This window comes from Platalea leucorodia (assembly GCF_965183815.1).
Source record: "Platalea leucorodia genome assembly, chromosome: 16".
Classification (NCBI taxonomy): Eukaryota; Metazoa; Chordata; class Aves; order Pelecaniformes; family Threskiornithidae; genus Platalea; species Platalea leucorodia.
The window spans coordinates 12,743,892-12,770,470 of NC_138838.1; the positions used below are offsets into that span (position 1 = coordinate 12,743,892).

At 52.2% G+C, this 26,579-nt stretch overlaps 1 protein-coding gene across 1 annotated transcript in view; it reads left to right on the forward strand.

Moving 5' to 3' along the window:
* The window catches only part of LRRC75A (leucine rich repeat containing 75A), a 93,812-nt gene that overhangs the window by 24,036 nt on the left and 43,197 nt on the right, over positions 1–26,579 (forward strand). Inside the window, exon 2 of the mRNA XM_082328018.1 lies at positions 9,046–9,174. Within this exon, the coding sequence (XP_082184144.1) occupies positions 9,046–9,174 (129 nt within the window). The remainder of the gene's footprint in view (positions 1–9,045; positions 9,175–26,579) is intronic.

Below are 26,579 nucleotides of genomic sequence, written 5' to 3' on the forward strand. Positions count from 1 at the left end.
CTTCATGTGAATTGACAGTAGACGGAGCTTAGGTGACAAGTCTGGATCCTTACCTGATGGGAGATGAGATGCACCCTGGCCTGTAAGTCCGTTTTCTGACAGAGATCTCAGAGATTTTTGCAAGGGAAAATACGCGGTTTTTTGCACGTGGGGTGGCAGGGAGGAGAGGTGCAGTTAGGAGCCGGCAGCACGGTGCAGTCAGGGCTGGGGCTGGTGCATAGCCTTCATCCTGGGGATCAGGCACTGACCCGTGCTGGGGCAGGAGGCCCTCTGCAACCCCTGCTGCCTTTACTAGTGAAAGGTACTGGTCACAGAGCAAAAGGAATGATAAATTGAAGTTCTGCTTCTGACCTGTGGTTTGGACACTGCAGTCGGCATCTGGGTTGCTCCAGCAAGCTCTTTTAGCAGACACACGGGGATGGAAATGGCAGATGCTTGATTAAATTTGTCGTATTTCCTTCTAATGCTTCACTGCGGAGTTGTTAATGGGAGTTCCCGCAGCAACAGCAGAGTTAATAGGGCGGGTGTCTTGCAGGGTTCATGCATTAACCTTTTTCTTTGAACTTTAGCCATGTAATGTGGTGGGCTCTGGGGGGAGTTGGCTAGCAGGAGGCGAGGAGGCCATGAGAGTGGCCCGTCGGTGTTAGCACTCAGCTGTCGGCAAACTGGAGAGACGGGTGTGTTTGCTCACGGCCTCCTCCACGTCTTGCCCTTAGACCTGCGGCTTCTTCTGCCCCCGTCTTTCCCTTTGCAGGAGGACGACCTTGGGGGATCGCTCTCCTGGGGAGCGTTTTAGGGCAGAGCAAAAGAGGCTCTTCCACCTTAGGGCTGCGACTGGCTGGGGCGCGTTGCTGGGAGGTGGCTGCTGTCACCCATCCGTCTGGGGAGCAGGAGGAAGAGGTGACAAGTCCCAGCAGAAGCCATCTGGTGCAGGCTCTGCGTGGCCAGCAGGATCCTGGCTTGGGGCTGGAGCCCCAGATTGATGCACTGGGTTGGATGGGAAACCGGGATGCGGGCAGCTCCCGCTGGTTTAGAAGGGATGACTGGATGATATTTTGTGAGCTTAAGACAAATGCTTGTGTTAAAGGCAGTGTTGGATCTAAATTGTTTGAATTGTCCAAAGCAAATTCTGGAGTCACCTTCCCCAGGTAGTGTTTCTAAGCGTTTTCTATACTGGGATCCCAGTGGCTCTGTAAATCAAGCTGGGATGGGGAGCTGAGGCTATCTATTCTCATTAAATATCCACAGGCACTTTCCTGAAGAAGTCTGTTAGCTGTGGTCTGGCCAGACTCCAATTGGGGTAATTGCATTTGCCTCGCAGTTTAAAATAAACGCAGCACATTCTTCTGCAAATCTCTTATTCACAGTTGTTTATGATCTGGATGGCAGCATCATATCTCTGCCCATTAATCCATCTCTCTGAGTTTCTATAATTTCAGCCTCCTGGAAGGGGGTTCAAGCTGCCACCATTTATTATTTGAGTCAATCTGCCAGGGAGATGTTTACTTCATCCCTGAAGCATTGACTCTCTTCTCTAACTGCACCCTCGCTTGAGGCTTGAATGAGCAATCGGTGGTTCCAAACCAGTATTTACTCTCTTAAACAGAAAATATCCCACATATTTAAACTCCATTTTTGCACCGTTCTGGTGGATTAGACATAGAAAGGTGCAGCAGCAGTTGCTGGTTCGTGTGGAGGTTCCCAGGGTGCCTTCTGCGATGGCCCATGCAGACGTGCTGGTCCCACCGCCGGCTGGCCAGTCGCAGCCGAGCCACGTGTGGCTGCTAAATGCTGCCTGCCCTCTTCAAAGGTGCAAACCTGGGCATCTTTGCATTGCTGAGGTCTGTTCTTTCCCAAACCCTGTTGGAACGTCATTACCTTTCAGATGCTTTACTCCGCTCTCAACCCATGACATTGGTTCCTGTGTTAAAAAGCTGTTTGGGGAAGAGGAGGAGGAGATGGATGGACAGTGTGACTATTTCAGCCTTGTTTCCTTAGGATACCCGGTTAGAAATTAAGCTGCTTATAGCACGTGTGAAACACCTTATTGCGATGTATAAATGCATGGTTTATAGGGGGTGTACGCGGATGACGGGAGCTGGTGGGCTACAGTAAATGCACCAGGCAGATAATCTTTCCAGCAATGCACTTCCACATTGCTTGGCCTTATCTCATAGGAAAGTAAAGCAGCATCAGACTTACTGGTTGTGAAGCAAATGCCGGAGGGCTCCTCACGTGCAAAGCAGGTGGAGGCTGATCCTAGAGGCTGTGGCCAGCCATGGCTGATTGCAGCTGGCAAATCCATAAATACCAAGTTTTATGGTGGCTTACTAACCTCATAAGTCAACCAGACATCGGGGGATTTGCGATGGAGTCGAACATCCTAAAGATCAAAGGCAAGAAGTATTTTGTTTGCTTGTTTTCAAGGGGATACTTCACAAGGCATGGGGGTTGAGCAGCTAAATATGTCCTCCACCGAGAAAACCAACCCCGTAGCCTTTGAGCAACCCACGCTGTGCTGGCTGTTGAGTCACATCTCGCATGCCTCGCTCGGAGCTGACCTTACCGCATTGCTAACGCTCACCTCATGAAATCATTTTTCCCAGATAGGTTGCTGCACATGATTGATTGCACACAATATTAATCCTTCTCTTCCTTCATGCCCGACCCTCGTTTATAATACCAACCTCTCCGCTTGGAAATTCGTTATGCTGCCCCGGCTATTAGTGGAGATAAGAAACAGTTTTGGAAGAGGTGCTGGCCAAAATAGCAGCTATCAGGATATTTATGAGCAGCCGTGATTGCAGGAGCTCGGGGTGATATTTTACACATTAACCTCATTTGAGCAGCCGGTAACTGCATTCTGTATGTATTAATGGAAGCAGCAACAGCATAACCTGCTTTCTCGTATGACTTCTCACGTGGACCTGCTGAATTTTCCTCTAATTGCAATTTGCAGTGATAAATAGTTTAATAAGCGAAAATGGGCTTGACTTCTGTTGTTTATGGCTCCTTGTGGCTTAGGGGAGTATTGCACGATGCTGCGTCTCATGGAAACACGACCGGGAGCTTCAGAAGCCGGTTGCTCAACGGTTAGCTGTTGTCGTGCTGCAATTTCTGACAGGCAGCAGAAGGGGAATAACAAGTTGTTTTATGGGGCACTAAGGAAGGATAAGCTCGGGGTACAGCTCCCAAGTGCCTTGCTTGCATTTATTTTTCCTTTTTCACTGGGTAAATGGCGTTGCTTGTGTAGCGTTGGCCTGGGGAAGCCAACGGTGAGCTCTTAGTTGGGGCTGGTTTTTGGGTGGAAGGGCTGTTTCTGTGGTCGTTGCTTGCAAAAGGGACCCAGGTTGAAGAGAGCACCTAGCACGGCATCAGCTCTGCGGGGCAGCGGGACCGGCCGTGCCTGCGCTCCCACTTGTCGTCGTGTTTTTCCAAAATAATCGGGTTCTCTTATGCCTTTCATGGCTGTAGCTGGGAAGTTTCTATTGCTGGCTGCCGTGGAGGGAGGCGTTACAGTTTTCTGCTGGACTACTTTGATTTAAATTTCTAATTCCTTCACAGTTTTTTTGTTTGGGTTGGTTTTGGGGTTTTGTTTGGTTTTTTTTTTTTTTAATCTAATAGCTTTGCATTGCTACATTTGCAGAAGACTCCTCCTGTGGAGACTGGATGCAACTAGTCAGTGGTAGGAAGCTTTCCATCCAGTGGGTGAGCCACCCCCAAGGGCTGCCGAGCGGTTTGGCGCTCTCTTGGCCTCCTAAAGCTGGAACCCGGGCAGATGAATTGCAGGGAGGGCACGGGTGACGGCAGGGAGCCGTGGGCACGGGTGGCGGTGCAGCAAAACGAATTGAGCAAGACTCTTGCTTTTCTACTTAGTCCCAAAGCGATCTCCTCTCCCTGGCAAAGCAGGACTTTAGCGGACGTGCTCAGCAGTAGGCACGGTTTGGTAAGACAGACTCCGGGGCAGCAGCTCGAGTTGCGGGGAGCTGCCTGACGTCAGGGTCGGCAGCTTCTTCCCCGGTGCTTTTTGACCCACTCGCAGCCTTTGGGTTGCTTTCAGTCACTTCTGCGTTCCTGACTTTCTCTGCTTGTTTTGGGTCGTTAATCCCAAGTCCTGCTCGAGCTGGGCGTTGGGGACGGCTGCCTCACGGGCGTAGATGTGCTGTTGGACGTGCTGCTCTGAAACGTCCTCCCGGCCTCCTCCTGCCAGCGCCCGCGGGGACGTCGGGACTCGAGGTGGCTCAGGGATGCGGAGATGTTCCCCTTCTCCTGCCGCACGCGCGCAAACCTTCCCAAACCATCTCGGCGCTGCGCGGGGCGTTGGGCGCACACCCCTCCAGCCCACACCAAGAAAGCCGTGGTCCTGCCTGCCTCATAAATACCATCATTTTAAACCCTTATGCCCTACCTATTGAGAGTTGCACTCGCTGCTCAGGTAAAGATCCCCTGGGAAAAGGGAGCGTGCTGAAAAAAACCCCAAGGGACTCGAGCCAGATGCTGGGCGTTTTCTCCGAAGCTAGCGATTCGTGGTTTGCTGCTGACAGCATGAACTGGTGTTAAGTTATTAAATTGCAGATGAGCTCATCACTTGGCCTCAAACAAGTTTCAGCTTTGAGTGGCTTTAAAATATTACATGGGGTGGAAAAGAGACAATGCTGGTGTGGCAGAGAGATTTAGGGAGCAGCTGAGAAAGACATCTGTGCGTAAAAAGTGCGTACCGGGAGGGAGGGGGAATACTTCGTGTGAAAAATGTAAGCTCTCCCAGAAGAGAGGAGAACTTCTCCGGATTATTGGTTCTACATTTTAATTGTAGCTTAAGCGAAAATGGTCAGACTTTTGAGATGTTTGAAGGGAAGTGGCAGGATGCGAAGCCTGGTTTGGTCCCCAAAGATCCCAGCGTGTTGAGAGCTGCGTGTGCAGGATTACTTCTGCCAAGCCCCCAAACCAGCTCCTTCGGTAGCGCGTGGTGTTTGCCAGCGATGCCGTGTGGCCGTGGGCCAAATCCAGCTTCTGCTCGATGTTTTCTTAATCCTAATGTTGGGCTCTACCAGACTGGGAAGGGAACATCCGTGCTGCCGTTAGGCGAGGTGTTTCTCTCCCTGAAAGAGCGGGGGTTTGCTTTGAGGCTCTCCCTGCCCTACGTTATCTGCACAACTTCTCCTTCTCCCTTTTTTCCTTCTTGCAAAGGAGCCCGAGCTCCTGAACCCATCTGGTTCTGCGCAGTCGCCTGTGGGTCCATGCGGTGCCGAAATGCCTGAGGAGGAAGACTGAGGAGGAAGACTGTCCTGAACAACGGAATTTGTTTTTTCAGCCTAATTAAACCCAACGACGTCCGAGCAGCCTTGGTGGGCAGGCCTGGCCATCCCCGTGCTGCTCCTGGGGAGCCCAGCGCACGCCCTCATCTTGGCTCCAGATCTCGATGCTGAGATTAATTCTGGTTTTTCTTTAAGTGCCGACTTGGCAGAAGATGTGGGATAGATCAGAAATTGTTTCAGCCTCCTTATTGTTCAAACTAGGCATGTTTGCAATCAGTGGGAGCGCTGGCTGGTTGGGTTTTGTGGCTGGTTGGATTTGTTGTTTTGGGGCTTTTTTGGTGCTCCCGGCAAGGCAGAACAGCCCCATACGTGTGGTTTTTTAACTGCCTCGGCTCTTTTTTACTAAATGACATGTTTGCAGTCAAAGCGTCAGCAAAGCCGGTGCTGTGGTGATGCCCCTAAAAATAACAAGGAAACCAGTACGCTGAGGACTTGTCACCTCGTCTGTGGCATGAGCTGGAATTGCACCCTCTGACTGCTACAGCCAGTGTCTTAAGGTGGAAATGATTTATTTTTTTTTTAAGTGAAGCTGATCATTTCCAGCCTGCCCGAAGTCACAGAGCATCAGCATGTACAAACAACTTGCCTTGCCCCGCGGTTCACCGGGGCCGGAGCGTCTCCGAGCTCAGGACAGGCTCCGATTTATTGCAGGGCGCCCAGGTGTTATTGCCTTGGATTTGCTGTATGAAAACACCGGGGGCAGGAGACAGGGAACTTTTTCGTGTAAATTATTAACAGATTGCGTGTGCGGCTGTCAGCAGCGAGCTGCAGACGGCGACCCTGGCGCAGCCGAGCGCGGGGGCATCAGCCAGGGGACCGTGGTCTCGGGGGGTTCAACACACACCTAAGCCGATCGAACTGCAAAGTGCTGCCAGGATTTAGGGGACGGTCCCCACCCCCAGCCGCGGGGTTCTGTCCCCGTCTGTGCCTGGCTCTGACAGGGATCATGAATTTCTGATAGTTGAAGCTCCTGAATTGTATTTCTGCTTTTCTGCCTGGTCTTTATCCATGTGTACCTATACAAAGGGAGGTTACTCAGGTCTGTGAATTATCTCCTTTTTCCTCTTTTTTTTTATTTTTTTTTTTTTAATTTTTAGACCGTGTAAAGCTGTTTTCTTACTGCCGTGTCGATTTTTTTATTTCCTACAACAGCAGCTGTATCCAACCCTACTGCACTTCTACTTGTTTGGGCAAAAACCGCATCTAGAGTGCGAGCGCTGGGGTGCGCTGGCCGTAGCGCGGGTTTGAGACGGGCTCCTGTCTCGCGCCTGCAGGCCTTGCCGTCCCACCCAGCCGCTCCGCTCGGCTCCTGAGGAGGCGATGCCTCTGGGTGAGCCTGCCTCTCAAATGCATCGCTTCTAAGCGTAAGGACTTGCGGTTGTGGGTGAGGAGTGCAATTTGCATTCAAGATGCTCTAATGTCCTCACATGCCAACTTCTGCAGATGTGCAAAATGTTCAATAAGTAAGTTATTAATCGAAACGATAAATAAAAAGAGAGTCAGGAAGGACTGCTTTTTGCAAGATGATGGTGAATAAGGTTGTGCCTGCCCTGTGCTGTGTGTCTGACACTTTTAAATTTTTTTTTTTTTTTTAATTGAGTCACTTGGCCAGACTGAGACTCCCACGTGGCCAAGTAGCACCTTCCTATTACTGGCACCTTACACATAACTTCTGTGTTCCACTTTTCCCAGCGCCGCACGGCAGCACCCCCTGCCCTCGGGCTCCCCTCCTGTATTTCATCCCTGTAGCCGGTTGGTTTTCCCTAAGAAGAGGACCAGAGCACCAAATGCTTTCCCCTTTATGCATTTCTTGCGTTGCTCATTCCTTCTTCACCTGAAACTTCCATCTCATTTTTGCAGCTCAGCTCTTTTCAGCCTCAAATTCTTTGTAGACCTGGGCTGGCTTGGTTTGATGGCACCACAGTTAATCCCTGGGAGCGCTGGCGTTGCTGGGCAGCAGGCCTTTTCAGCCCCAGAGACACGTGTGTTTGCATGAAACTCATGGAATTCTTCATGCCAGATGCCACCGGCTGCGTGGGAGGAGGCCTCGGCATTTGGCCCAGTCGTGGACAAGTCTCTGTCTCCAGCGTGGCTGTTCTCGGGGCTCAGCAGTCATTTTCCTCAGTGCTGGTGGAGATACAGATAAGAGGAATTAATCATTGCCTGCTTTTTAGTGGATAGTTGAAATGATTCCTAATTTCTGCTGTGTTTTGGTTCAAGAAGCAGGAGCGGACCCTCAGAGCCGGGCCAGCCCACCAGCTTACAAACCCAGCTCCCGTTGCCAGCGAGGGCTTGAAGGACCAGAGGCTGTGGCTGCCTACGCAAGTGTTTGCAGTGATGCAATGCTGGTGGTCCGTCCTTCCTTACCAAGTTACATCTCCACTATTCAGTGTTGGCTGTCAAACAACCGCTTTCACGTTGTTTTGGCGGTGTAGGGGCTCTGTCTTGCCAAAAGGCATGGCAGGGTGGCAGGCAGGTCTCAGCGTGGATATGTCCCTGCCCAGCGGGTCTTGTAGCGGTCATCTGGAAAGTAAATGCCGTGGGTTAGGTGTGGTGGTGTCTCTGCTACGGGAAAGTGGATGCGTTACCCAAAGGAGAGAGGAGTTTTCTGAAATGCAGTAGGACCCAGGGGTCTTCATTTTCCTAAATCCCATCCGTACCGAGTAGAGGAGGCTGCTTCTGGGCTTCACACTTTAAAAGCGAAAGCAGGCCTTTGAAGAGAAATACAAACCATCTTATTCCTGTCAAAAATAAAAGGCAAAAGGGAAGTGGCTTGCTCAAGCTCAGCCAGTAAGGCAGGGCTGGAAAATGAGCCCAGCTCTCCTGGGGCTCCGGCGTTGGACGCGACCCGTGAGGCACATCTCCTCGGAGGAGCCACCCTGGCGCAGGGTTTGCCTATGGGGTGGCTGGTGGACCTCGCTGCAGCGCCTGAGAGGACGGCTGTCCTGTCCCCTGATCGGCTGCTGCCGAGGAACAGCCATAGTGGAGATAAAATATTTGAAGCAAAAGGAGTACACTATATATAGCCCTTCCCCTCCTTGTCCCTGTGCACTAACGTATTTAATACAATTATGAGTTCTCTGCCAAAATTCCTCAAATTATTATGTCTAAGGATTGAAAATCTTAGAAAATAATCTTGGAGGGGACCTCAGGAGGCCTGATCCATCCCTAGGGCAGGATCAGCTCAATCTGAACGGTTCCTGACACATCCTTGTCCAGTCGCCAACGGCGGAGCCTCCACCCCTTCCCCAGGCAATCTAGTCCAGCACTTCGCTCTTCCCAAACCACCAATTTATCCTCCTGTTTCTCTTGCTGCAATTTTAGGCTCGTTCCTTCCTCCCTATGCACAGCAGACCCAGAGCACATCTATGCTATGTTTATTCTCCAATTCCAGTTTCATGCTGATCGAGCTGTCGTGTTCACTGGAGTCGGTTTTGATTTTACCTTGTTGCCAGCGTACTGTTTGCTCGGTGGATTTATGGCTTGTGAGCGGCATGAGGGCGTTCATCCTGCAGCCCTAACGCCCCTTTGCAGAGCAGATTAGGCACAGGAGTGAGCTTTCCCCGGGGTGACATGCTCACGCGTCCCTTCCTTGTGTTGGGTGGTGGTGGGGATTGCTGTCTTCTTGGCTTCTTCGTGGGGACCACCAATGTGGGCTAATTTTAAGATCCACACTAGCGCTGGCTTTTGTAGCACATCTCATATTGCTCCTTTACGCTGTTTTCTGCAGGATTTGGGAATGGAGTCGACCTCTCTGGATGATGTCCTCTATCGATATGCCAGCTTTCGAAACCTGGTGGATCCAATCACTCATGACTTGATCATCAGCCTTGCTAGATACATCCACTGCCCCAAACCGGTAGGTACCGTGGTCTCATCACACCTCCATAACTGTGCTGACTTGGGAAACTGTTCTGCTGGGAGCATGGAGCTTACCTCTGAGTTTGGGGGAAAAAGCCTGCTGGTTACCACGGTGCTTGTGTGTCTTTGGACAGAGAGGACCTGCTCGGAAATCGTGGTTTGATTGCACAGTGTCGGGCTTTCCAGCTGACCAAGTGACGTTCACCTAACGCTAGTACTTTGGCTGTTAGCACTTTGTTCTGCAAATGATTTCTGCTTTCTGCCACTTTTTTTTTTTTCCTGTGTTAAAGACCTTACCCCATCAGGAACACTTTCTGCCTTGCAAGGATAACAGACCGTTCCTCGCCCTTCTGCGATATTTATTGCGACCCCAAATGACGAGAGAGTCCTTGGCTGTGCCTTCAAGGCCAGGTTCCCAAAAAAGCGCAGCCTCCGTGGGCTGCTGTTTGGGCTTGGGCATAAGCAGGTTTCCCTGTGAGCGCAGCCCCAGGCAGACGTGGGCTTTTAAAACTCTCAGCCCCATTTGCTCGCTGGCAGCCGTAGCAGCGTAAGGGCTTTTGAAAATCCCAGGCTGGCTCCCTTCCCTTCCTGGTAAATGAGACTTTGCGTGGTGGCCGCTGGCTGTTTGGATAATTAAGGTTTCTTTCCCCAGGCTTTCTTTTAAACAAGCAATATTGTTGGTGTCTGATTTGCAGAGCAGCCTAGGCTTAGAAAGGTATGAAATGTCTGGTCTCTCAAAGCGCGCTGGATGAGGAGGCAGATGGGTAAGAGAGAAGACCAAAAGCTACCCGAGGGCGATCGCAGGAGATGTAGGTGGCATCGGATCTCTGGGGGGTTTTGAGCTCTTAGTCCTCCTGTGCTGCAGTTCCCCACCTGTAATCTGGGAGGATGGCACAGCTCTGCTAATTCGGTGCGATGTGTCCTGGCACTGCAGTCATGGTGACATGTCGTGCACCAAAGATGAATCGGTTGCAAGCATCTAAGAGAGGCACCTTTCCGAGGAAATACTTCTCTTCTGCAGAGCACTGCAGGCTGCGGGGGAGCGGGAGCTGTGGTTGGTGATGCTCCCTTGAATCCTCCTGAAACTCCCCGGAACGGGCTTCCTCCTAAAGAGACATTTCTGTCCGTGTTTCGCCTTGTCTGGTACAGGTCAGAGTGCGGTGGGGGAGACGAAGGCTCAGCTATCACGGTTGCGTTTTTCTTCTCCCCTGCACATTGCTTGTCAGGAATTAAGGTTGCGTTTAAAACAAATGATGCGAGTTGTGGGAAGAGGCTGAGTGATGTTTTCCGGTAAGGCCGAAGGAGGGCTGCAGAGCTTCCTGACGGGACGTCTTCATTGTAACAGCTTCCCTGGGAGTGTGGGAGCTGCGTGGCTTCCCTGAACTCGCTGTCTGGAACCAATAAGCTACCAAAAAGTTCACTTTGAGAAAAAAGAAGCCCTTCCACCCCCGTAAACTGTGTTCGGCTCTGGTCATGCTTGCAGATGTGATGGAGCTCTGTTTGAGGGCCACCAGGAACCACCTCCCAGGCCATGTTATTCCCAACACTCTCCTTCCCCAACCTCCAAACCCTTCCCGTGCCTTTTTGTCCTTGGGAAAAAGAGCTGCCTGGAGCAGTGCCATGGCATCAATCATCCAGGTTCGTTACTGCATGTAAGACTTCGTAGGCTGACGTAACCCGGAGCGGGGAGGAGAGGTGCAGACGCCCCAGGCAGGGTGCGTACCTGGTGTCTGTGGGTCCACCCCTGCGATGCAGAGGGGTGCAGCCCTGCCTGCAGCCCTCCTGGAGGGCAGCACCACCAGTGTCCCAGCCGCGTCTCGGGGGGGACACCTGAGCAAGACCCGGCCCCCGTGGGTAACCCCAGGTATTTTCTGGGTGTTCCTGGAGGGGATGTGTGCATCTCCCAGCAGATCCCAGCGAGCCCATCAGGCCTCTGAATTTCTGCCAAGAACACGCTTGTTGCACTCTGTATCCTTGGGTTTTGTTGGAGCGGGGGGTGGTTTGTTCGTTTTTCCCTCCTGGAGACAGCAAACTCGGAGCTAGCTCATCTGTTCTCATTCTGCTGCTGAACTACAAGGTGTTTACCCACCTCATGCCTCCTTTGCACATGGCATTGTTAAGCTCTCCTTGGGAAGGGATCGTCCATGGGTATGATGCGCCCGGTGCGATAGGGCAGGGGTCCGAGCTGGGGCCTGGAGGCATCGCTCGCCCGTGCTTACTGCTAAAAATGGGTCTTTAATTTCCTGTAAGAGTGTGTGAAGGGACAGAGTCATTCATTGCTGTTTCTTGTGGATGTTTTACTTAATAATAGCCGCCACCGCTATTTAAAAATGAGGGAAATTGCTTTTTTGAAATATTTAAAGATTCCTTTAATTTTGCTGAGGAAAAGCTGTGGTGATGCTTGGGGTGTGTCTGTCTGGGCTACGGTGTGAAACTGGCTCGGGAAGTGCTTCATAAAACTCTCTACACTCAATAAACTGTGTTGGGAAGGGTGGAGCGAGTGCAGCCGCGTGCAGACATGGCTCAGGGACGTCGGGGACCCAAATCTCCATCTCTAGACCGAGGAGGGATGTGCCATGTCCTACAGCGTGAGCTCAAGATACAGACACATCCCTGTGCTGCGTAGCTAAACCCCTGCAAGGATGCCAATGTATCCCTTCCCCTTTTCTTATGGAGACTAAGATCCTTTCCTCTCTCCTCCCCCATGGGGCAATGAGATGGGAAAGTGGAGAAACCTATTTTGACGGGCGTGTTTCCAGGCAGAGAGGCCCCGTTCCCCTGCCGAGGTTACCCTTTTCCAAAGCATCGTGACTAAGCTGGTTTCTCCTCCACGTTTTGCCCTGGGAGACTAACGGTGAGCCGCGGCCAAGTGTGCGCTCTGCGCTCCTCGTAAAAATAACCCGAGGCCGCTGATGCAACGGCGAACTGCTCCACTGCCGAATACCTGCGTTCGCATGTCTCCCTGCACGTTTGTTTTGGCACTACGTGCTGCGAAGAAGGTAGTGCCAGTGTAATCATAGAGATGCAAACTCCTAATACTGAATCATGGGCTTCTAGCAAACCGTGGTGGTAAAACATGCAATAGCAAACCCGAATAAATCCAACCCGTGCAGCACTGAGGCTCTTCTTCTGCATGAGATGCTGCTCGGTGGATGTACTCGGTCCTCTCCCCCTCCTTTGCGCAGCTCGGGGTTTGCACCACACCATGCAGTTGCTTTGGTGCTGGAGCAAGGGACAGCTTCTCCTGGCCAGCCGTCCCTTATGCGGCTGCTGCGGCAAATGGTGGCAAGTGGTCGCCTGAGAGCGGCGACAGCTGTATTTAATACGGCAAAGAAAATACCACCATATTCCGCCGTGCAGCGAGGCGCTCCGTCAGGGTCCTCAGGGGCTCGCAGGCGGTTGCTAAGCCCTGGAGCATCCCGGGGAGATCGATGGGTGTTGCCTTGGAGAGGAAAGCAGGGACCGCGCAGGCAACAAGTCCAGCAAGAGCAGGACCGTGCTGTGGCTTCTGGTCCATGACTTAGCCTTGCTCGGGCTTTAGGTGCCACCAGCTGTGCTTTAAACCCTCTTTTTTTTGGCAGCTGAGGGTGCTGGGTGAAAAGTAATTTCATCCCAGTGTTTGGTTGTGATTTTCTGAGACACTGATTTTCTTTATGTCCCCCAAAACCTGCATGCCGTAGTCACCTGGGTTCTTTTCCAGCATCCAATCCTCCTTTCCCCCAGACCTCTTTCCCTCCCCGCAGTTGCTTTCACAGAGACTTGGCAGCCACATACGAGAGCAGGAGAAAGCTCAGGGCCAGGAGCGTTGCAGAAGTTTTGGCTTTTGCTCTGCCTGCCGAAGGTATGCTCTTGCATCCCGTGGCACGAATGGACATGAATGTGTAAGCTGAGGCCCCTGCGAACTTGCCCGCATCCGTACGGAGGTGGGACAGATGGGGCTGAAGAATGGGGCTGACCTGGACCTTGGTCCCTATTAACCTGCTCTATTAAATACGTGTCTGCTCAGGGTTATGGGGTCTTGCTTTCCTCCTCCCTCCCGGAGAGAGCACTTCTCTGGCTTTTTTCACTCAGCCTTTATTTATACCACCCTTAGCTTAAAGGTGACCCCTTGGTCTCTCCTCTGAGCTAAAATAAAAGTTGAATCGTTTTTCCGAGCTCTGGGTAAACACGTCCTGGTCTGTATGGCCAGAAAAAAGTTGGCCTGGGCTCTCCGACGTGGCTGTGGCTCAGCACAGCTCAGTGGATGCTTATTCCAGCAAGTAAATTCAAACCAGCAGCAAGGCAAGAAACGTAACTTGTGCTGGAGGAGCCAGGAGGGCTTTGAATGACCCTGAGCGTGGAAATTGTTTGGGTGAGCTTTCGTATGGATGCTGGGGTATGTCATGCAAAGGCTGTGTCTCTCCAGACCCCGATGAGATCCCGGCCTTCCCCGAGGCGCTTGTGTTCGGGTGATTTTGCTAAAGGAGCCAAGTGAAAGCTCTTTTCCAGATCACTTGGAAGTCAGGGTTTGGATTTGGTCCCATCCCTAGTTACAAACCTATAATGCAGTTCAACCGAAACCAGGTGTCTTTGAGTGCCCCTTCCCCGAGGGGCCGGGACGTGATCGCGCGGTGCCTCCAGAAATGCCAACGGAGCCGTGCGAGGGCAGCCGCCCGGCTCTGGCTGTGGCTTGCCGGGTTGCTGTCTGGTGGGGAAGCTTTCAGATCGAATAAATGCTGCCGTTGCACGTGCAGGTTGTGTTGAGTGGTGCCCGCAGATGTTGTGCTCCCTATTTATCGCCTTGTGCAGCTATTGTAAACCTTGGGTGTTTATTGTGCGTTAGAAGAGGCAGTTTTGCTCTTTAGGAAACCCTCAAACAAATTGTACAGCAATGCTTTTCCAGCGGGGTGTTTGCATAGGATTGAAGACGTTTGAACAAGTGTTTTCTTCCCCATAGCCATGACCTTGGGGCAGTCTTTTACCTTCCTGCCTCTCTCCAACCCCGGTGCCCGTGGGAAGGTGCCAGGCTCAGCTCCCGGCACAGCCCGCAGCCGCCCCTTTCCAAAACACGGGGCAGGGCAAGGAGGCAGCCGGTGCTGCGGGTGCTCTCAGCCCCCGGGCTGATGTCTGTCTGTCCCCAGGAATGGGGAAAGGGGACAAACTGCTTTGGCAAAGCCGCGTGGCGTGGGACAGAGCTGCCCTGATGCCCCATACCTTTCCTGCAGCCGCTCAGGTTTCCAGTGGGAGTTGTTCCAGGCAAAGAAGCTGAAAACACAAACGCATAAGGAGCAAAGGGCCCCTGTAAAAAATTCGCAGCTCCTTTTGCCAGCAGGAATATCTGGCCATAAACTATTGGAAAATTAAACGGGTTTCTTTTTCCACAGACCAAAGCCACATGTATGGATGACTGATGACCGTGATAGGGAGTGAGTCAGGCTTTCCTCCAGTTTGAGGACTTGTTGAACGTGGATAAGCGCTGAGCAGAGCTGAGAGGAGAAAGTGGGCAAAGGCTGCTTTTTTCCCTTGTGACCCTGGGGTGTTTGATTGCACCAGCTCTTACCGGCCTGGGGAGGTACCGTGGAAGCTCCTCCAGCCCCTGAAGGCTGCCCAGAATAAATCCCAAATGAGATTTTGGCTTTGCTGATCCCCATCCTGCTGTTTTCCACGGAGGAAGGCTTTTCTGCTGGTGGGTGGCCAGGGAAGGGCTGGCAGAGCAGCTTAGCAAAACCCCATCGCAAAGTCCAGCTTTGCGTGTCCGTTCTTCTGTCGGTGCCAGGACCTCTTAGGCTGCAGCTCCGCTAAGCAGACAGGTGAACGATGAAATCCTGTGTCCCTGGGGGGTGCTAGATACGGGCAGACATCTCGCCGGGAAAGCTGCCTGCAGCAGATAACGTGGTCCTCCGCTTCCTCACCACAGGTCGGAGCGTTTCAAGATACATGGTGACAGCAATGTGTTAGGGAGGGCGTTGAAAAACTCTTGTAATAAATTGGTGTAGCTGGAGTCTGGGACTGGAAGCAAAATGGATTCTGCCCGTGTAGCTCCGGATGGAGTGAAGATCTATTTTCTTGTTTGCTTCTGCGTCATTTGAGAAATATATGCTTAGCTGCGTCCCTGGCTCAGCCGTCTTTTCCTGCACGAGCTCTAAATTGATCAAATTTGCAGTACGGGTTTGATTACATGAATTGTCACCCGTGAAGACAAGAAAACATAGAAAGAAAAAGTGGTTATTGTGATCTGGATGAAATAATCTATTTCTAATCCTTCTTCAGCCCCATGGTATAAGGGTTTAACTTACAGATGATGATGGGTTTTTATGCCCTGCATTTTAAAAATGTGTTATTTCTGATGGAGCTGCGTTGAAGCTAAAATGGGCATTTTTCCTCTTATTTGCTATCCTGCGTGCTGTGACATGTGGCTAGAACTGTATTAATAAACTCAGTGTACACAGGACGAATAGGATCAGGATAGTGACCACCAGCTCGGTGCCTTTATCCCCAAACCAAGCACATAATCCAGCTCCTCCACCACGCGTGTTATTATTTGATCTTGAATTCAAATTATCATTCCAAGTTCCTGACATCAGACTCATTTTTACAGCAGCGTGAGCTGACAGTGTAGGTTGGAGGGACGACACGCTGAGGGACGCTCAGGCGCAGTCTGTCAGCTCGTCAGCCTCGACCGGTTCTTACCTTTCCCTTTTGCTGTGAGATGTGCAAGGAAAACGCATCTCGCGCACCTTCTTGCAAAGCGCTCAGACTCCGGATGCAAAGCGCTACGAGAGCGCTAAGTGGTATTTGTTCTTTGCTCTAAGAAAGATCATAAAAAGAAGCTGATTTATGAATGAAAACCCTCTAAGACCCCAAATACCTGATACAAAAGCAAAGGGGATGATGGGGATTCAACTAAGTCAATTGTATTCTGTATTAATGGCTCCTCTTTTTTTTTTTTTTTTTTTTTTTGCTGGTCTTGCTCCAAGTGTGAAGATCGTTCTTTATGGGTATTTAAGCCATCTGCAATACATTAAAATATCCTGCAGTATGAAACAGGCTGCGAAGCTCAGACCCCCCTGATGACAGCTCTGGTTCTTTCCGAACTGAACGTGTCATGCCCTCTGCTCGTCTTTTCTTTGCAAAAAGAGAGGCGTTCTCCAAAGCCCCTGCGCGTGAGCTAAAGCTGAGCCGAGTGCCTTGGAAACAGGGGAAAATTGCACTTTGCCGTTTTTTTAAAATATTAAGGCTAAAAGGGAATAACGGTGAGGTCTAGATGGACTGCGATGGTACCACTACTGGCAAATTACTGGTTTCGTGTTGAAGTGGGACTGCGGAGGGAGAGGGGACGAGCCCTGCCGCGGCCTCCTTGTCCAAAGCCGGTGCGATGCGAGGGAGCCCCCGCCGCCCTCGTCCCTCCCGGCCTGACGAAGGTGCTCCCCGGCACGCGGCCCGTTTGCACGTGGAGATGCTGAGCAATTAATCGCAGTCTGAGCCGAGGTGCTGTTCTGCTGGCGTCTGTTTTTCTTTTTAAAAAAACACACCTTGCCAGCATCAGCGGGGAAGCGGCAGGATGCAAGCCTTGTTTAAGCACACTTCGTGGCGCAGGAACCCAGGGAGGGAGTTCCTGCCCTTTAAAAAAAAACACATTAAAATGTCAGGTAGGTTAGCTCTATTTCAAGCAACAGCACCTTATAAAAGATGCTAAATCTGTATCCCCCCAGCACCAGTGTCACGGCTATAGGACGAACTGGCCTCTCTTTGCGCAAGAGACCGTGATATTTTGTTGGGGGCAGGCGTGCGTAGGGTTTGCCTGCCCTTAGCCCTGGGCTGCTTTATTTTCCCCTCTCTGTGTGTGATGGGGTAACCCCCCTTTCTGGCTAGCTAGTGTCTCCCTTGGGCACCTGGGCTGATTTATGAACATTTTGGGCTATTTATGAAAATTAGGTGTTTCTTTACAGGCTTTTACACCAGTTATGTCTCTGAGGGAAATGCAGCTTGCGGTGGGAGGTGAGCCTGGTCGGTGCAGAAGAGGCAGGCGTGGGGGAACAGCCTGGGGAAGCCCACCCCGCACACCCTGCTATCAGTGACATAACAAATTCCCTTGGATTAAAAAGTACTGAGTTTTTTGTGGGATTGGGCTAAGGCATGACAGCGTGTGCAACTCATACTGCAGCGTGGAGAGACAAAGAAGTCTTTCTCACGTTCCCAGCTACCAAACCGGTACCGTGTGGGGGTCAATGAAAGAGAATCTGGGATTTGGAAGTCTCTGAATGCTGCAGTGCAATTTGGGATGAAAGAGGCTGTATGAACACAAATGGTTATTGGATGACCTGACTGAGGCTTTTCAAAAAAGGAAAAAAAAAAAAAAAAAAGTCCAGTGTGGCCAGGGTGACCTTTATCAAACTTTTATCTCTTTATCTCTTTTGGGTTGCTTAAACCCAAAATCTCAACGCCAGCTGGCAGAATTGCCAGGCTCCTCACTCAGTTCCCATAATAATAAGACGACCTTTCCTAACCACTGCGTAACCATCTGCAAACCCTCCTAAATGCCGCAGGGTGGATTTTGTCGGCTTGGAGGCGGATTTTGCAATGCCTCCAAAATGCCAGGTGCCACACGAGCCGGCGAGTGATGCGCGAAGCGCTGCGTGCCCAGCTTCCCCTCTTCTGCCAAGCAGTCGAGAGCGTCTTGGGTGACACCAGTTGTCGGTGATGGGCATCGTCACGCAGGCCGGAGTTGGAGAAGAAGATTAAAAAAAGAACTGGGAGCAGGAAAAGACATTTCGTGGTGGCCCCATCTTTTCTCCAAAGGCAGCAGTTGCTCAGCACCCAAGGTAAACTTTAGAGCCGAATCCAAAGCTGAAGAAGAGGGAGAAGGGGGCAGGTCAGCACAAGGATTTTAATGCCAAAAAGAGAAGGAGAAGGTCTGGGGCTGCATTTTGGAAGGATCTGCCAAATCCTTGGGTCAGTTGTTTCTTCCCTGCCTCCTTGTTTCTCTTCCCAATTTCTTCTCCTCTAGAGAAAAAAAACCCATAGGAGATGACATAGACCCCCGCTGGCCCTGCTCGTGCCTCTCCCACTGCTGCTCTGTGGCTGGACAGAGAAGGGGCTTCTCTCACCTTGCTTCTCGGTGGCCTCCCCTTCACGGTGGGCAAGAAAAAGAGCCATAAGAGATACTCCGCTGTTGGTCAGGACGAGCAAGGCTCGCCTCCAGTGTCGGCGGAGTCTCTTGGAGAAGGCTCTGATATTTGTATTGTGGCAGCACCTGGGGCTCCGCAGCTCTGCCTTGACATAAAAGAAGAAACTGCATCTTTAAATGAGGCTGCAGACTGGTACCGGCTTTCCAAATGGGTTGTCAGAGGCAGCGTTTTTCAGTCTCTGGATGAAAATGCTCTGCAATTCTAGAAAAGTCAATCTGTTAATACAGGGGAAGGGTTCGCTGCTCAGCCCTGTCGATGTGCTAGAGCATAATGAAAGCAAATGAATGTCGAGAGCATCTGAACCGAGTCCCTGGTCTCACTCAATGCGTTGCTCCCCTCCAAAAATGTCACCCACATTGAAGAGCGACTTGCATGCAATCCACGCCACAAAACTAATTTGGGTCAAGCAGACTTTGGCTGATCTTGTCCCTTGCTCCCAGAGAACCACAAGATGGGGAATATCGCTAGGAAAAACTGTGATGAAGAAGGACGAAGCACTGAAGCTGAGCTGCTTTCACTAGAGCTGGCAAGGGCTGTAGTTGCCCTGGTTAAATTTAAATCTTTTCTAAGGACCCTTCTGGCACGGCTCTGGCAGCCGGGAGTTGTGTGTCATGGCACAGAAGTGCCGGTGCCAAGGCAGGTTCCCAGCGCCATCCCGAGCTGAGCGTCCCGGACGCGGGCTTCACCTGGAGCCTCGCCGGTAACGTCGAGCAAGCGTCCTCGAGGGAGATGACAGATGAGGAAACAGGTACTTCATTAACAGTAACAATATATTTTATTGATGTTTTCTGATGGTAATTGATGATTGAGTTCAGCTCGTTTAGCTTTTAATCAGAGTATAATTTACCGCAAAGGAAGGGAGCATATTGATTCCCCGCCTCCTCGCGGGAGCGCTGTTTATTTACCGCAAGCTCTGAGAGCGCGCGGTGGGGACCTCTCCCGTGGCACGGCTGGAGGGGAGACCTGGGTGACTTGGGCACTTAGCTGGGTATTTTAATATCTGTTTCCAGCCTGACTCATGGGTGTGCGAATACTAAGCAAGCAAATGGTCCGCTGGCAATGTGGATTTGCAGAAATGAATGGTTTAATAAGGAGAGTTTGAGGGTTTTAATAAGGAGGGGTTTCTTCTCTATTGATAGACCGCTGCTGATGGCTGAGGGATTGCCCAGCCACAGATTATGGCCACGTCTGGCTCGGTTCAGGCAGAAAAGTCCTGCTCACCGTTTGTCAAGATGGTGAAAGAAGCTCTAATAGATGTTAGGACGCGATCTCAGCTGTTCTGGGGCTGCAAGCACCTGGTGCCCCGTTTCTCAGCCCTGACCACCGAAGGCAGTCAGTGCCCAGGGCACGTTTTGGTTAGCCCTGTTGCATCCCGGTGAGCCTGCTGCTCTCCTGCAAAGCAGGGGCAGTTCCCCAGCGTCTGGGGGAAGGGAGGGAGATGGTGACGTGTCCAGAGCCTCTGGAAGGGCAGCGAGGGGAGCCCTGCTGAGGAGCACATGGAGCTTAGCGGCACTGAGCGATGTAGGTACGGGTCCTACGCGATGGTGCAATCGCCTGCCCCGAATCCTGCCCTTGCCCCGTGCCGTGGGCTTGAAGAAAAAGCCATTGTTTTGCCTGTACCCCAGATTTCAGCTTCTTTGCTGGGTAGCGTGGTCAGCCTTTGCAGGGGGTTCAGAGGTGCTGAGTACCCGCGATGCTTCAGGGTGAGCTGAAAGCCCTTGAGGATAAAACCCTGTTAGTGCCAAGCAGCTCTCCGTGCCCTGTCCTTGCTGGTTCCTCAAGCCCTGTATGAAGAAGGGAAAGAGGATTGTCAGCATTTCACAGTAGGGGAAAGCGATGCTTGGAGTTGGGAAGGGCTGTGCACAACACTGCACTCGTCAGGGCTGAACCAAAACACCTCTGGGTCTTGGAAGCACTTGCATTTCCAGCGCTCACCCGGGAATTTGAGGAGTTACTCGCGTTTAGCCCATCTGCAGCATCACAGCTGTCTCAATGTATGCTTCAGGCTGTTTCTTGGAGCAGGGAGAAGCTTCGCCTTCTGCTGCTGATCTCCAAGCTCTGCCTTTGCAGCCCCCCGCACAGAGTCACCTCGCCGGGGCAGCTCTGCAGCCCCTCGGGGGCTTGGCTGTGCCAGGTCTCCGAGATGCTTTCACCCAGCCAACTAGAGGAGACGTATCGGTGAGCAGCACTGCGGATTTGGGGTGGGTCAGGACCCCACGGGGTGCTGATGAGGCGAGGGGAGCCCCTCTGCCTGGTTCACCCCCGGCGCACGATGTGTCCTCCTTCCCCTGGGAGTCACCAGGCGGTTGCTCCTTCCCAGGGGATGCAGCTGCGCTGTCTCTGTTGGGCAAAAAGCAGTAAAGAAATGCAAAGAGCCCAGGTCTTGCAGATAGGGAAGTTGCCAGCAGGATTTTCAGCGATTGCTCTTCCGAGATGACAAGGACTGCGATTTCTGGCCAAAGTCCAGCAAGTGATTATCTCAGTTTGGGATATTGGGGGATTTGGGTAAGAGCTTTATCCCACCCTTTCCATCTTCAAAGACTTTTGCAGTCATTAGGTAATTTGCTAATCCTCCCGATTGCTCTGTCACTTTCCCTTTTCTCCTTTCCATCCAGCTTTCCAGGAAATCCCCAGCACAGCGCTTGTGCCTGCCTTCGTGGTTTCGCGTCCGCTTGGAGCACTTGGTGAGGTGACGCCGCTCCCTCAAGCCTCGCTGCGTCCCGGAGCTGTGGCTGGCAGAGCTTGGCTGCTGCTGCTCCGTTACTGTGGCCATATCTTTTTTCTTTAAAAAAAGAAAATTCCCAGTTCCCGTGTGCCTACGAGGGCCCCACAGTGGTTAATGAGCTGAAGGCGAGCGTTGCTCTGAGGGTTATGCCCTTGCCCTGGGATTCACCTTTCCGTGCCCGCCTGCAGCGGGGAGCAATGGGGACTGATGCGAGGGGGTCGCTGCCGCCCCTTCCCAGGCTCTCGTGCGCGTCACGAGACTCCCAGGGGTTGTGGCGAGGGGCTGAGAGCTCCCACGGAATGACATAAATATTTGCAGTGGTATCCTGGGGACGCTCCTGCTCTCCTCCAAAGCAATAACGGACTGGGCTGGGGTTTGCTTCCCGTGGGATCCGGTGCGGTGCAGCTGAGACACAGGCTCCGTAGGAGACTTGTTGGGCTGGGAAAATCTCTACGTGCTCTCCTACATCTGGGACGTAAATAACCAAATAATCTGCTTCTGGTTTGACCCCAGGGTGAGAGGGGTGCAAAGAATGGCGGGCGGTTCCTGTATTTATCAGCAAAGGCAGGTGCTGGGCTCCGACCTGTGGTTCCCAATGGGATGCCCCCCTGAGAAATGCCGGCTCCTGCAGAGAGAGCGGCCAGGGCAGGGGCTGGCCGAAGAGCCACGTTTGCTCAAGGCAGGATGGCGGGAGGTATCGCGGACACCGTGCAAAGCTCCGTGCACCCCTCACTCTCCAGCAGCCACCTCCGTCCTGCGTGCATCGCCCCCGAGCAGGGCCCGAGAGCCTGCAAAGCAAACAGAGGAGCCCCCCCGGAGATGCAGAGCTGGCTGCAGCCTGGGGCCGCGCGGGTAAGCAGAGACATCAGGTCTGAGGGGATGGACAGTGCTGTTTGCCAAAACACAGGGGAGCTTTGCCTGCAAACTGCGTTTGGGCAGCGGCAGGGAGCGATGGGGAGCGGCTGAACCCCGCTGGGGAGGAGCTGCCAGGGGCTCTGCGTCCCCCAAGGCCCCAGGACGAATCCTCCCTGCGTCTGCGTGTGGGAGGATGGCGAGTGCCACCATCCGCTGCAGACACTGTCTGTCAGAAGGATACAGATGCATTTGGCATTAAAAGGTTGGTCCAGTGACCCCTCCAGGAGTGAGCACTGGCATCTCAACGGCCTTCCCATTACTGACTTTGTTTATAGCACTGACGTGTGTCCAGTTTATTTGGCTGAGGGTCTTACTGTGTATATCAGGAGCACATGTTGGAGCGGTGATGCTCAAAAGCCTCCTCCGCAGTCGCAGTTTTGCTGTGCACATCTCAACTGAGGATGCAGTCAGTGGCATTAGGCGTCGCAGCCCGGGGCGGTGCCGCTAATGGGTGCAAAGCTGCACGCAGATCCCCTGCCGTTCCCCACCTGGGTTTGACTGCTGCTCATTTACCCTCTGCTGCGGAAGCAAAGCTGGGTACCCTCCAGAAGCTCTCACAAAAGATTTTTATATTCTTTTTTGCAATTTCCCTGTATCTTACATGCTCCCCTCAGGGCCATCTATCACCTCGAATTTTATTGCCTTCTTTAATTGCTTCTCTGAAGTCCAAGTGTAATATTACTCCAGGATCCTTCTGAATAACTTCCTGAGTTGCTGCAACCCCATTCATCTTGTACTTCTGGCTCTCTTGATAAGCCCTATTGTACGTTGCTTTTCATTTTGGTGTGTCAACACTGAATCTAATGCGTCGCACTTTGGCCTTTCGTCAAAGCGGATGATGAGCTCTTCTTCTAGCGGTATCTGAGTTGCAGAATTGGTTTCCGTTTCTTTTCTTTGTTTCCACAAATTTCCTCTTTCCATGTTCTGCTGCTGCTGCAGCTTCGCCAGCTCCTAATTTGGGCTAGTTCAAGGCAGGGTTTAATTGCCAGGGTCCTTGGTACTCTGGGATCGTCCTAGGTGAGCACTCAGTACTGTGTCGGGAGGCCCAGCATGCCCAGTGTAGATGTCCTCAGCCATGGGTTTCCCAGGTTTGGCAGTGGCTTTGTGGTGTCAGGCCAGTCCAGAGCTGGACTGGTCTGGCTGGTTTGTGTAAGAGTTGAACAGGAGCACATCCCTTACTGAGAGCGAAAGAATGAACCTTGCCGGTGCTCAGTCCCTTGCTGGTCATCTCAAGGAGGTTAGCGTCCATTCCCATCTCTGCAACCGGCATGTGATGGCAAGACATGGTGATCCCGTGCCTTGGTGGTTTGGGCTGAGCTGGGGAGAGGGTTTGCACCATTGCTAGATCTGCCTGGAAGAAGAGGATTTGGGGTTTTTTGAACCAAGAAGTTAATGCTTGCGCCATGCTCGATGGCTGAGTATTTGGTTAATTTGATCAAAGCCGGTTGCTCCTTTTGGACCACGGAGTTAACGGGACCTTCTGGAGATGGACTGCAATGCGCGTGGCGAGGAGCGATGGGTCAGGCAGTTACCCTCAGCCGAGAGCCTGGCTATCCCTGCGGGCACCTCCTGCCCAGCAGTCCTCGCGTTGAGGCCACTTATGGTTTGCACCAGCTGCCGACTTTCCCCCTCATTGAGTTTTATGCTGCCGTTGGCCAGGACTCCACAAAATGTTAATTTTGCCGTGCTTGCTGCCAGAGCTGATGCTGTCTGCCCTGGCACGGAGTACCCGCCATCTGCTCAGGGACACCTTCAGCCGCTGCTCCTGCCAGCGTGTCAGGCTTCCCCAATCAGCTGGTGAAGGCCAGAAGTGCTGCTTAAGCTACGTGCTCTCAGCCCGGCGCTTGCAGCTAATCACGGCCCCAACCTTCAATTAGTCTTATGCAAAAGCATTTTCAGCTTGTTGTGCAGTAGCTGGGGCTGTCGTTCTTGTTTCTGCGTTCCTGGCCTGATGGCTGCGGGCCTGGGCACGGGGTTTGAGACTGTACTGGATGGTTTGGTTGCTGGGTTTGGGTTTGGCCAGGTAATGGGACGGGTTTTCTGATCAGAAACGCTGATGAGAAGTGGTTCCTCTTCTCATTCCTTGCAAGATCTCAAAAGTGCTCCTTCCTGTACAGAAGGGTTGCTGCTGGATGGGAAGTTTTACTTTCTGGAAAGCTTTTATCCAAGCATAGTTTATTGCTTGATAGAAGACTGGTCCTTCTCCTCTTCAAAAAAAAGCCATCTTTTTCTCTGCCTTTTATTTACGCTGCTTTAGACTGCTGCTTTTACCTCTGCCCTTCTTTAAGTGGGAATTTTTGATGGCAAAGCCTATATCCTAGCAAACCATCAGGAATGGAGTAAGGTTTCCCGCATGAACAACGTCCCTTATCCAAACAGCATCTGGAGCTGTGTTTGGTGGGTTTGCGTTGCATTTCGGTGCAACTTCTATGTCTATTCATTTCTATTTCTGTGTATCTTTTAACATGCTCTCAGTAGAATTTCCCACAAACCGCTTCCTAATATTTGAGATAGTTTTATATGAAAATACCCCTATGTTAGGTGCTTTGAAATAAGATATAGTACCCTATTTGATGCTAGGCTTTGACACTCTGTAAGACCTGTTGAGTTCCTGTGGACCCACCGACAGTAAAATACGACATTGCCGGAGAGAAATGAGTGGTTTGTCCGAGGTGGAGATGCTCCTCTCCTGGCAGAGAGCATCCGAGAAAGGGAGCCGGCGGTACATGGTAATTCGACTGCTCTGCCAGGGTCTTGCTGGCTGCTCCCAGGTCTGTGACCCGAATCCTGCACCCCATGGACCCAGCTCCACCACCAAGTGCCCTTCCGCAGTGGGAAATCGGGAGCTGGTTTGGTTTTGTTGTCTTTTCAAGTCTCCTGCTGCTACGTGGATGGCTGGAGAGGGGACGTAAGCAGAGCTTCGGGAGGACTCGCAGCGAGCTCGCTGCTGGAGCCGTGCTGACAGGGGGTCACCAAGCCCAAAGCTGAATTTCCCATGCCAAAAAAATGCATTTTTTCCTGCGAGAAGCCAAATGCCTCTTGTCACATAAGATTCTCTTCCAGGACCAGCTGGTCTTTTCTTGGCCGTGTCATAACGTGAATTCACTCTGGGGCACGTCCTTCCCTTACGACAGCCGTCGGAGTGGCTCTGCTGCCAGCGAGGGCTTGGCCCCAGCCGCGAGCAGGGGGAGGCCCGGGCGGTGTTTGGCCCCGTGGCTGCGTACCTGCCGAAACTCGGGAAAGATCAAGTGGATTAGATCGGTTGCAGTGAACCCTGCTGGCAGCATCCTGATTCTTATTAAACTGGCCTTTATTAAATTTTTTCCATTTCTTCTCTAATTTGAATTAAAATGGCCTTGATTTATTTTCGAAAGAATTTCTGCCCCAGGGGTATTGGGTGGTCAAATGGACCCATTTAAAGCCAGATTGTCACTTTATTTGGATTTTGTTTTCCTCTGCGTGGACAAGATATATCACTTACATCCACCGTGCCCATATCTGCTTGCCTCTGGGCATCATCCACCTCATCACTCATTCCCCACACACTGGGGTCTCTTTCCCAGAGGAGTCTGAAATGATGGGGAGGGAATTCCAATATCCTTCCAGCGGTGTTTTAAGGACACCTCAGTGGAGAGCTCTTCCCTCCAGCACAACAGGGATTCTCCCACGTGCGTTTTCATGGCTTGCCCACGGCGCTCCGTGAGCCGCCAGCCGTGCAGCAAGAGGGGTTTGCTGCTGGCGTGGGTCCTCCCCTGCACGGGGTTGTAGGTAGGAGCAACCACCGAGGCTCCTGCGGTGGGACGATCTCATCCAACCTGAGTGCTCGCTGCCGGCTGGGTGTTGGCACGTTTCGGCCTTCGGTGAGAGGGGAACGGTGGATTTAAAGCCTTTCCTACCTCCTCGGCTCCTGGTCTCGCAGGAGGAGGACGGTTTGCTGGAGAAAACTCCGTTAGGGCTTCAAAAGGAAAGCCCGGCGGTGGCTTGCTGGGGCCGGGGCTGGCTGCAGCGCAGATGTCTGCATGCAACAATAGGCTGCAATTTAGCCCCATGCTTTGAAAGCAAGGGGGGGAGGGAGAAAAAAGAAGAAAGGAAAGAAAAAAAGAAAACCAGAAAGCCATTAGATGACTTCAGCTCCGCGTGACTACATCAAAAGGGAAGGCGTCGTAAATTCAGTTTCTATTAAATCCCAGGGCCCCAGCGGCGGGGAGCAGGAGGCCGTTCTGGTGCCAGGGGCCGGGGAAAGCCCTGGGCGGGCGCAGGAGCGGCCGCAGGTTTTGGGTGGGCAGAGCTTTTTCCCGGCTGCTGCGTTGACCTGGGTTGGGTTCAGCCGCTCTGCGCTGGAGGATGGTGGACGTGGCTTTCCCTTACTAATTGCCGAGATGTGTCCCTGTGCCTTCTCTTGCCACCTTCCTAGCGGGTATTTGGAGGTCCCTGGGCCCCTCAGCTCTGGCACGCGTTAGGGATCTCCTGGCCTTGTGAAAGCTTTGCACGTGGGGACATTTCACGTGCTGAGATCACGTTTCCTCTCCATTTTGTTGCCATCCTTTCCAAACCCCAGAGGTTATCCCTACATCAGCATGGATCTCTTCTCCTTTG